General features: G+C 44.7%; 1 protein-coding gene across 1 annotated transcript in view; it reads left to right on the top strand.

The window, feature by feature from the left end:
• Positions 1 to 4,360: 4,360 nt before the first annotated feature.
• Positions 4,361 to 11,223, top strand: part of FBLN5 (fibulin 5) — a 59,993-nt gene continuing 53,130 nt past the window's right edge. Inside the window, exon 1 of the mRNA XM_089663829.1 lies at positions 4,361 to 4,646. Within this exon, the coding sequence (XP_089519955.1) occupies positions 4,633 to 4,646 (14 nt within the window). The 5' untranslated portion in view covers positions 4,361 to 4,632. The remainder of the gene's footprint in view (positions 4,647 to 11,223) is intronic.

Genomic DNA, 11,223 nt, shown 5'->3' with positions numbered 1-11,223 from the left:
TCAGTACCAGGAGATATTGGATGGAAACGTGATGCAGTCCGTCACACACCTGAGGCTTGGGAGACGTTGGACCTTTCAACAGGACAATGATCCCAAGCATACCTCCAAGTCCACTAGAGCATGGTTGCAGAGGAAAGGCTGGAACATTTTGGAGTGGCCATCGCAGTCACCAGACTTAAATCCGATTGAGAACCTCTGGTGGGACTTAAAGAAAGCAGTTGCAGTGCGCAAGCCTAAGAATGTGACTGAACTGGAGGCCTTTGCCCATGAAGAATGGGCGAAGATACCCGTAGATCGCTGCAAGACACTTGTGTCAAGCTATGCTTCACGTTTAAAAGCTGTTATAACTGTAAAAGGATGCTGTACTAAGTACTAAGATTGAATGTCACTTGGGGGTTGAATAAAACTGATAATGCTGTGAGCACAGAAAAGACATTTGTGGTTATTTCATTATAACTGTTATGTTATATTTGTCTGACCTACAAGTGCCTCTTTAATGTAAATGTAAGCAAGATGACTGAATGATCAAAAGCAATGTCAAACTGGCCAAAACACTCAATTTCAGTGGGGGTTGAATAATTTTGGTCACAACTGTACATGGATGTGAACGGGGCACTAGGGGTTCTGTACAGCAACGGGCCGCGCCTCTGACACTGACAACAGTTGGAAGCATCTTGAGTGCAGCATTTAATAGAATTGGATCTAACGGAAACCTTGTGTGTGCGGTTGTGTTTGGCGTTCATCACGGCGAGTTTCTGGAAATGCAAAATGTCTTCTAGGCCAGGTTTAAACTGCGACTCAATGTGAAGATCTCCTAAATGCTTCGCAGATGCAAACTATTACCTAGAAGTGCCTGACTGCAGCCCATCCCATGTGTGTGTGTTGATGTTTCCCGACTTGTAGGGCCCATTCACACCACATGAAGTGGGCTGCGCTGGCAGCTATTTCCCGCAGATGCAAAGACAAGGCAAACGTTTTACTTCCTATGGTGTCAGCTCACAACATAGCTTTGTAAATGGAAATATATTCGTAATATATCAAGTAGAGGAGATGAATATTTACCCTCAGTGAACGTGTGAGGTGTTGTCTGTATTCTGGCTACAGTGGGTTAGAAAGCTCAGCATAGGATATGTTCTCCCTCCAGCAGGGGAATAGATTACGCTTGTCCTGCCTGCAATATCAAATTTGCCCACTAGATGGAGCCGGTAATGAATGTACTGTTTTACAGAAACTAGAGAATGTTTAGATTAGAGTTAATAAAAATTCCCATAATTCTGAGAAAAAGGAAAAAGGTGCATCTTGGGAGCTCAGACTCCATCTAAGAAACTGGGAAAGAAGGAGCCAGCTATAGTTAGAGCTATTCACCCTGAGGTGCTCACAGAGGACAAGGGGGCATTCTTTACATGTGGAGGAAAAGAAATGTAATCTTCAAACACGGAAAGGTTTCTTCACAGTGAGAGCTGTGAAAATGTGGAATAGACTCCCTCAAGAGTTGGTTGTGGCCAGCTCAGTGGATTGCTGTAGGAAAGTCCTGGATTCTTTCTTGGATACACAGAATATAACTGGATATAACATTTATAGGGAAAGTTGATCCAGGGAATATCCGATTGTCTCTCGGGGGGTCAGGAAGGAATTTTTTCCCCTGCAGGAGCAAATTGGATCGTGCTTTGCTGGGTATTTTTTGCCTTCCTCTGGATCAACTGTGGGTGTAGGATTATCACTTTTTTTTTAATGGCTGAACTAACTATGTAACTGTGTATTGGAGCACATGTTGGAAGAAAACTTGCATCTCTTTGCATCCCCTAAAGGCAGCATCGCCGGTAGGCTTGGGCTTTCTGCCTACTATAGTCTAACTAGTCATTGTGCTTTCTGTATGTTCTTATATTGATTATATGTACTTCTTATCTGTTTTTTCCTAATAGTTTCACCCACCCTGTTTTGTTAAGATTACATTCAGTCTGATTTATTGCAGAACAGGAGGGTTTACCTGAATGTGGGGAAATGTGTAACGAGGACAGAACAAGATACGTTGTGTAGGTTTCCTGACTTTAGCACAGTTGCAGTATCTGCTGAATGGCAGTACCAGCTCACTGGACAATGTTTTGCATCTTCTCTGGGATTGCTCTTTAAAGCTGGACTCCGGCCACATTGGTAAATAGCCAAGAGAGGAGATAAAGCCACTTTGTGTGTACCAAATACCTTTGAAAACCCAGATATTCTCTTGCAAAAGTAGCGGTGACATCTTCGCCTGCTGTACATAGACTAAACAGTGATAAGAGCTGTGGGAGGGGCCCAGCAGGCTCCACCCACTACAGAAAACTACAGGAGGGGGCAGATACAAGACCAGTCACCCTGCACAAGGAGAGAGCAGCAGTGATTGATCTGCTACTGGGGGTCATTGTTGTCTGGCACGGGGGTGATTGGTTTTGTGATAATGGGGGGGGGGGTGTTATTGTCTAGTGCTGGGGATCAATATTATTTGGTGCTGGGGGTCATTATTGTCTGGTGCTGGGGGATGTCGTTTGGTGCTGGGGGTCATTATTGTTTGGTGCTGGGGGTTCCAATTATCTGGTGCTGGGGGATGTTGTTTGGTGCTGGGGATCGTTGTTGTCTGGCACTGGGGGTAATTTTTTACTTGGGTGTCATTGGTTTTGTGATAATGGGGGGTTTTATTGTCTAGTGCTCGGGATCAATATTATTTGGTACTGGGGGTCATTATTGTCTGGTGCTGGGGGTCATTGTTGTTTGGCGCTGGGGGCCATTTTGTTCTCTGGTGTCACTGGTTTTGTGATAATGGGGGGTGTTATTGTCTAGTGCTGGGGATCATTATCATTTAGTGCTGGGGTCATTATTGTCTGGCGCTGGGGGTCATTATTGTCTGGCGCTGGGGGTCATTATTGTCTGGTGCTGGGGGTCGTTGTTGTCTGGCGCTGGGGGCCATTTTGTTCTCGGGTATCACTGGTTTTGTGATAATGGGGGGTGTTATTGTCTAGTGCTGGGGATCATTATCATTTAGTGCTGGGGTCATTGTTGTCTGGCACTGGGGGTCATCAGGTGCTGGGGATCATTATTATCTGCTACTGGAGGTCGTCTGGTGCTGGGGGTCATTGGTTTTGTGATGATGGGGGGTGTTATTGTCTAGTGCTGGGGATCACTATTATCTGTTGCTGGGGGTCATTACTGCCTAGTGCTGGGGGGGGGTCATTATTTGGTGCTGTAGGTCATTGATGTCTGGTGCTGGGGGGTCATCATTGTCTGGTGGCGGTGGTCATTTATTATCTGGAACTGGAGGTCATTGTTGCCTGATGCTGGGGGTTATTATTGTCTGGTGCTGTGAGTCTTGTGCTGAGGGACGGAGGATCATTATTATCTGGTGCTGAAAGCTATTGTTGTTAGGTACTGAGGGATCCTTATTGTGCAATGCTGGGGATCCTTATTGTGCAATGCTGGGGATCCTTATTGTGCAATGCTGGGGATCCTTATTGTGCAATGCTGGGGATCCTTATTGTGCAATGCTGGGGATCATTATTGTGCAATGCTGGGGATCCTTATTGTGCAATGCTGGGGATCATTATTATCTGGTGCTGGGGGTTTATATTGTCTGGTTCCAGAGGATCATTATTGCCTGGTGCTGGGGGTTTATATTGTCTGGTTCCAGAGGATCATTATTGCCTGGTGCTGGGGGTCAATATTGTCTGGTGCTGGGGATCACTATTGTCTGGTGCGGGGGTCATTATTGTCTGGCACTAGGGGCCAATGTTGAGAATGCTGGGGGTCAATATTGCCTGGCACTGAGGGTCAATATATTCTGGTGCAGGGGGTCATTATTATCTAGTACTTGGGGATCATTGTTGTCTGGTGCTGGAGTAAATTATTATACAGTGCTGGGGAGTCATTATTGTGCAGTGCTGAGGGTTATTGCTTGGCCTGACACTTGCTGGGGATGACTGGGAACTCTTTCCCCTCTTACCCACTAATCTCAGCTTAAGCCACTTCCAAAGGCTTCCAGGCCTGCATATCAGCATGTCCCTTGTTAACACATGAGCACTGATCGACTTCTTGTGCTGCTTCTCCCTCTCTCACTCTGTGCTCTGCTGTAGAGGGACTGCAAGTAATATCCAGGTACTCACCCTTTGCATTTTACTGGTGCATTAATCTGTGTCCTCTATATCTGCCTGGAGTTCATCTTTTAAATATTAAACCTTTAAAAAGGGGCACAGGTTCTCTTTATTCTTCTCCTCGTCCACTTCTGGTGCTGCTGCAGCCACAGGAGACGGGTCAGTTAACGGGTTAAGTCGTTGAGCTCCCCCCCTTCTCCGCTTGGCAGTCACCCCAAGATTGTTGTGAGGAGTCTGGCCAGTGGGTGAACTGGCTAATCACAACCATCTGTGAGGCCCCTATTTGCATTGTTTAGCATACTCTGAAAATGCTCATATTTTGCATTCCTCTTGCAGTTGGTCTGATACAGAGTTCCAGCGAGAGGCTAAGCTGAACCAGGTGCCTCCTCAGCCTCCAGTCCAGTGTGCTCAGCCCCAGTGGAAGCTTCTCCTCCCTCCTGACATCAGCTTCTCCTCTACATACTGAACCTCGGCCGCCTCTCCTCCTTCCAGCCTGGGAGCCCCGGAGCACAAAATGCTGACATTCAGGTACCATTTCTGCTTCTCCTTGTAATGTCCTCCATTGCCGACACTCAGGGAATGAAGCCGACACTCAAAGATTGTTTTCCCCTCGCAGAGAGACTATAAACTAGCAGTTGCCTCAATGCAGTTCTCTCATTCTGGATCCATTGAGAATTTATATATTTTGTTGCATCCTTTTTGCCATTTTAAATTTGCTACTTGTAAATTTTGTAGGACATCGCTACCTTGATCTTCGCTTTATCCTTTTTATTCCACCTATGCAGTGGGAGGGGCAGCTGAATAGTTTAAAAGCAAAAGTTCCTAAACTGATTTTTTTTTTTTTTTGCAATATATAGGTGCAGTGCATTTTGACATTCACCAAATATCAATCACTGACTTCTGGGATTCACCTGCAGTGAATGTTGGATTCACTGCCTTTTAAATATAAGTGAATTAGGCAGATAGGAGATATAAAATGAATTACTCTGCCATAGTCCTCTTTTGGTATTCTTGTCTGCAGCCTTGAATCTGTCCACTTCTTTCCCTTCGTAAACTTTTTTTGCATGTCGGCAGTAATGACTCCTTGCTGTTTTGTGAAAGATAGCATTGTGGTCAGTGAGGTGCTGCAGGGGGGCAATGAAGGAAGGAAAGACACTGACCTGCCCACTGAGAATCGGGAAATGTGAACCCTTAGGGCCCCTTGCACTTGGGGCCATCCAGCTGCAGCGCGTTCCTTAGTATACTGGGGATGGACAGGTGCAGAGTCAAGCGGCACTTGGGGCCCTGTGCATTCCCTGAAAACATAGGGCCCTAAACCTGTACCACTCACCTGTAGACTTTAACAAGCTGCCTATGGCAGGGCTGGACGCTGCACCTGTCCCTCCTGCCGGGGGGGACACACTACAGCTGGACGGCCCCGTGTGCAGGCAGGGGTCTAAGGTGGCTTAGTTACAGTGAGTGATAGCATGAAAATCTGTCCAGGAATAGGTTTCTTCAACTTTTAATCAAAAGGTTTGCTTAGTCAATCTACGAATATTGTACAATGCTAATTTTCTGGCAGGGAAGGTCAGCGGGAAAAAAAACAACTTTCTATATCGTATTTCTGACCTGACTTGATTGTACTGGCTCTTGAAGTCTCTGTAGAGGAATTCTATTGAAATGATGTCGCTCTCTGCCACAGGGGACCTGTGATCACATGGAATGTTGTGTCTATATGAGCTTCCATAGAGGACTGGAGATCAGTGCAGACAGACCTATGCTGTGCAATGTGTCAGCTGGAAAGGCAGAATAAACCGAGGGAGACCAGCATTTCTTCATGACAGACGGAGATCTACTGCATATGTCAGGCGGTGATCTACTGCATATGTCAGGCGGTGATCTACTGCATATGTCAGACAGTGGTCAACCGCCCACGCCAGATGGTGGTCAACCGCTCATGTTAGCCAGTGGTCAACCACACAGGTCAAATGGTGAACAACCACCTGGGTCAGACAGTGATCAACTGCTCGTATCAGACAGTGATGAACCACTAAGGTTAGTGATCAACCACACAGGTCAACTAAGGATCAACCACCCAGATCAGACAGCGATCAACCACTCAAATCAGTGATCAATCACTCTCGTTAGCCAGTGGTCAACCACACAGGTCAGATAGTAATCAACCACCCACGTCAGACAGTTACCAACTGCTCATGTAAGGCCGTGATTAATCACTCAGATCTCTGGTAAACCACTTATGTCAGCCAGTGGACGAGCATTCAGATCAGACTGTGATCAACCACTAAGATCATATAGTGATCAACCACCCATATCAGCCAGTGGTCAACCACACAGGTCAGATGGTGATCAACCACCTGGGTCGGACAGTGATCATCCACCAAGATCAGACAGGGATCAACTGCTTATGCGATGAACCACTCAAATAAGTGATCAACCACTCTTGTTAGCCAGTGGTAAACCACACATGTCAAATAGGGATAAACCGCTTATGTCAGACAGTGATCAACCACTTAAATCAGGGTCCAACCACTTATGTCAGCCAGTGGTCAAGCATTCAGATCAGACTGTGATCAAACTCCTATATTGGTGATCAACCGCTCAGGTCAGATAGTGATCAACCACCCAGATCTTCTGCTTATGTCAGACAGTGATCTACTGCACATGTCAGACAGTGATCAACCACTCATGTCAGACGGTGATCGACCATTCATGTCAGACGGTGATCGACTGCTTATGTTAGATGGTGATCGACTGCTTATGTTAGATGGTGATCAATCACCCAGATCAGACAGTGATCAACCACTCTTGTTAGCCAGTGGTCAACCACACAGGTCAGATAGTAATCAACCACTTGGATTAGACAGTGATGAACCGCCCATGTAAGACAGTGATCAACCACTCAGATCAGTGATCAACCACTTGTGTCAGCCAGTGGTCAAGCATTCAGATCAGACTGTGATCAACCTCTTATAATGGTGATCAACCACCCAGATCAGACAGTGATTAACCACCCAGATCAGACAGTGATCAACCACCCAGATCAGACAGTGATCAACCACCCAGATCAGACAGTGATCAACCACCCAGATCAGACAGTGATCAACCACCCAGTTCAGACAGTGATCAACCACCCAGTTCAGACAGTGATCAACCACCCAGTTCAGACAGTGATCAACCACTCTTGTTAGCCAGTGGTCAACCACACAGGTCAGATAGTAATCAACCACCCAGTTCAAACAGTGACCAACTGCTCATGCATGACAGTGATCAACCACTCAGATCTGTGCTCAACCACTTATGTCAGCCAGTGGTCAAGCATTCAGATCAGACTGTGATCAACCTCTTATATTGGTGATCAACCACTAAGATCAGATAGTGATTAACTACACAGGTCTGATAGTGATCAACTGCACAGGTCTGATAGTGATCAACTACACAGGTCTGATAGTGATCAACTACACAGGTCAGAGTGTGATCAAACTTGGTGATCAACCACTCACATCAGACAATGATCAACTACTCAGATCAGATAGTGATCAATCACTCATGTCACACAGTGATCAATCACTTTTATTAGTGATCAACCACTCAGATCACACAGCAATCAATCACTTATGTCAGAGTGATCAATGTTCTGCACTCAGAGGTGCTGAGATCCAATTCAGAGACTACAACTCCCTCAGTGTTGCTGGGACTATGGGGGAATTGGTTGTGTCGGCCACATTAGGCTCAGTCCAGGAGTCTGGAGTCTATCTATCTACAGTTGTGTTCAAAATAATAGCCGTGTGTTGAAAAAAGTGAATAAAGCTGAAAATCCTTCTAATAGCTTTTCTTTCCATCCACACAAATGCATTGGGAACACGACACATTCTATTCCAAATCACAACATGAAGAAAAATACATCAAATTTGTGTTGTTTCTCTAAAAAAATTGAAGAAAAGTGAATATTAGACGGTTCAAAAAAATGGCCGTGTTTGTATTCTTCTTTACAAACTCAAACATTCACTATATAAACTGAGAAATGTTTGAAGATTTTGCTTTCCTTTGAATGACTTCATGAATATTTGGTTGTAGTCGCACTGTTTCTGAGAACTGCTGTACATCTGTGTTGCATGGAGTCCCCCAACTTCTGGCCCCTGTGATCAGGTATTCCAGCCCAGGATGATTGGACGACATTCCACAGTTCTTCTCTATTTCTTGGTTTTGCCTCAGAAACGGCATTTTTGATGTCACCCCACAAGTTTTCTATTGGATGAAGATCCGGGGATTGGGCTGGCCACTCCATAACGTCCATCTTGTTGGTCTGGAACCAAGATGTTGCACGTTTACTGGTGTGTTTGGGGTCGTTGTCTTGTTGGAACACCCATTTCAAGGGCATTTCCTCTTCGGCATAAGGCAGCATGACCTCTTCAAGTATTCTGATGGATTCAAACTGATCCATGATCCCTGGTATGCGATAAATAGGCCCAACACCGTAGTATGAGAAACATCCCCATATCATGATGCTTGCACCACCATGCTTCACGGTCTTCACAGTGTACTGTGGCTTGAATTCAGTGTTTGGGGGTCGTCTGACAAACTGTCTCCGCCCACTAGACCCAAAAAGAATAATCTTACTTCCATCAGTCCACAAAATGTTGCGCCATTTCTCTTTAGGCCGGTCAATGTGCTCTTTGGCAGATTGTAACCTCTTCAGCACGTCTTTTTCCCAACAGTGGGACTTTGCGGGGACTTCTTGCAGATAGCTTGGCTTCACATAGGCGTCTTCTAATTGTAACAGTCCTCACAGGGAACGTCACACCTTCTTTCATCTTCCTGGAGCTGATTGTTGGCTGAGTCCTCCCCATTTTGGCTTTTCTTCTATCCATTCCAATGGTAGTTTTTCACTTTCTTCCACGTCTTTCAGGTTTTGGTTGCCATTTTAAAGCATTTGCCATCATTTTAGCTGAGCAGCCGATCATTTTCTGCACTTCTTTATATGTTTTCCCCTCCAATCAACTTTTTAATCAAGGTACGCTGTTCTTCTGAACAATGTCTGGAACGACCCATTTTCCTCAGAATTTCAGAGAGAAATGCACTGTAACCAGCATGTCCAACATTTGCTGCCTTCCTTCCTTAAATAAGGGCAATAATTGCCACCTGTTTTTCAAAGAATGAATGACCTCACTAATAGGACTCCACACTGCTATTATTTTGAACACGCCCCTTTCAATGAGTGATTCAATGACACAGAATCAGCAGCATGCATGTCATGACTGTTGGGTCTGTTGGATTTCTATGACTCTACTACACCGGCTAGGAAATTATCTGCCATGTAGAAATATCATTTCCACCAAAAACAGTGATTGATCCGGTTAGTGATGTCTGACGGCTAGTATTTTGAACACAACTGTATTATCTATCCATCGTATCTCATCATCATATCTATCCTGAGTATATCTATTTATCCATCTGCTCTAATTACATATATCCAGAATGCCTTTTTATGATTTTCTATCTATCTATCTATCTATCTATCTATCTATCTATCTATCTATAATCTATCTATCTATCTATCTATCTATCTATCTATCTATCTATCTATCTATCTATTATCTTTCTATCTATCTATCTATCTACTATCTATCTATCTATCTATCTATCTATCTATCTATCTATTATCTATCTATCTATCTATCTATTATCTATCTATCTATCTATCTATCTATCTATCTATCTATTATCGATCATCTATCTATCTATCTATCTATTATCTATCTATTATCTATCTATCTATCTATTATCTATCTATCTATCTATCTATCTATTATCGATCATCTATCTATCTATCTATCTATCTATCTATCTTCAGATCTTCAGAATCATATCCTGTTCTATGTATCAGTTTTTTTATTTTTAGATGGGATGGGCATTTGTTTTGTTTTATCCAAATTGTTGTTGCCAAAAAAAAATAATAATTTAATTTTTTTTTTTTAATTGAAAACAATTGATATGATCTCCCTCCATTGAATGAAATGCTATGCAGTGTACATCAGGAGGGGGCACCTTGGGGGACTTCACTGCACTGTATAATCGAAATGGACGTATTCAGCTCAGTAGGCAATAATATGCAAATTTCAGAAGTTTTTTTTGCAGACAATTACAAATACTCCCTTCGGGTATTTCCATTGTCATTGGCTGGCCAGAGTTACCAAACTTCCCCCTCACCCTGGCTGTGTGCTCTGCCTCCAGCGAGAATCTCCTCTTCTCCCCCTTGTGGTGATTTAGGGTACAGCTACAAGTACCATTCTGCATTGCGTAATCTGCTCATGGAAAACAAAAATGTTGTTTTGTGTCAAACCGCTTCCTCTGTGATTTGTAACCCAAGAGGATTTTTACTTCGTAATACAATCATTCCCTGCAGATATTTCAAACCGCATAAACTTCATCATGATTCAGAGACAAAATAATTCTTGATTTATTCCATGGCCACTTTTACCTGCCAAGATGAGCAATCGCTCTACAGCTGGGAGGATTTATTTGTGGCTGCAGATTTGTAGAAAATGCTGCTGTTTTGATTGTTAAAGGAGAACTCCCCTGAGAATGTAGAGGTGTGCTCCACCCAACTGTCACAGACAATAAAGAGGGACTGCTGGGCTTCTTTGTTAGGTAGGAATGACATTTACAGACATGGTACAGGAGACGGCCAGAGACTGCATACATAGTACAGGAGATGGTCAGAGACTGCAAAAATTCTACAGGAGATGGTCAGAGACATCCTACAGGGGATGGCCAGAGACATCCTACAGGGGATGGCCAGAGACAGCCCACAGGGGATGGCCAGAGACAGCCCACAGGGGATGGCCAGAGACAGCCCACAGGGGATGGCCAGAGACAGCCCACAGGGGATGGCCAGAGACAGCCCACAGGGGATGGCCAGAGACAGCCCACAGGCGATGGCCAGAGACAGCCCACAGGCGATGGCCAGAGACAGCCCACAGGCGATGGCCAGAGACAGCCCACAGGCGATGGCCAGAGACAGCCCACAGGCGATGGCCAGAGACAGCCCACAGGCGATGGCCAGAGACAGCCCACAGGAGATGGCCAGAGACTGCAGACACCCTAC

This window comes from Staurois parvus, unplaced genomic scaffold (genome assembly GCF_062004578.1).
Source record: "Staurois parvus isolate SC_StPar_1 unplaced genomic scaffold, SC_StPar_1.0 ptg001780l, whole genome shotgun sequence".
Lineage (NCBI taxonomy): Eukaryota > Metazoa > Chordata > Amphibia > Anura > Ranidae > Staurois > Staurois parvus.
The sequence above is the reverse complement of the archived record's forward strand: the minus strand, read 5'-3'. Positions and strand labels throughout refer to the sequence as shown.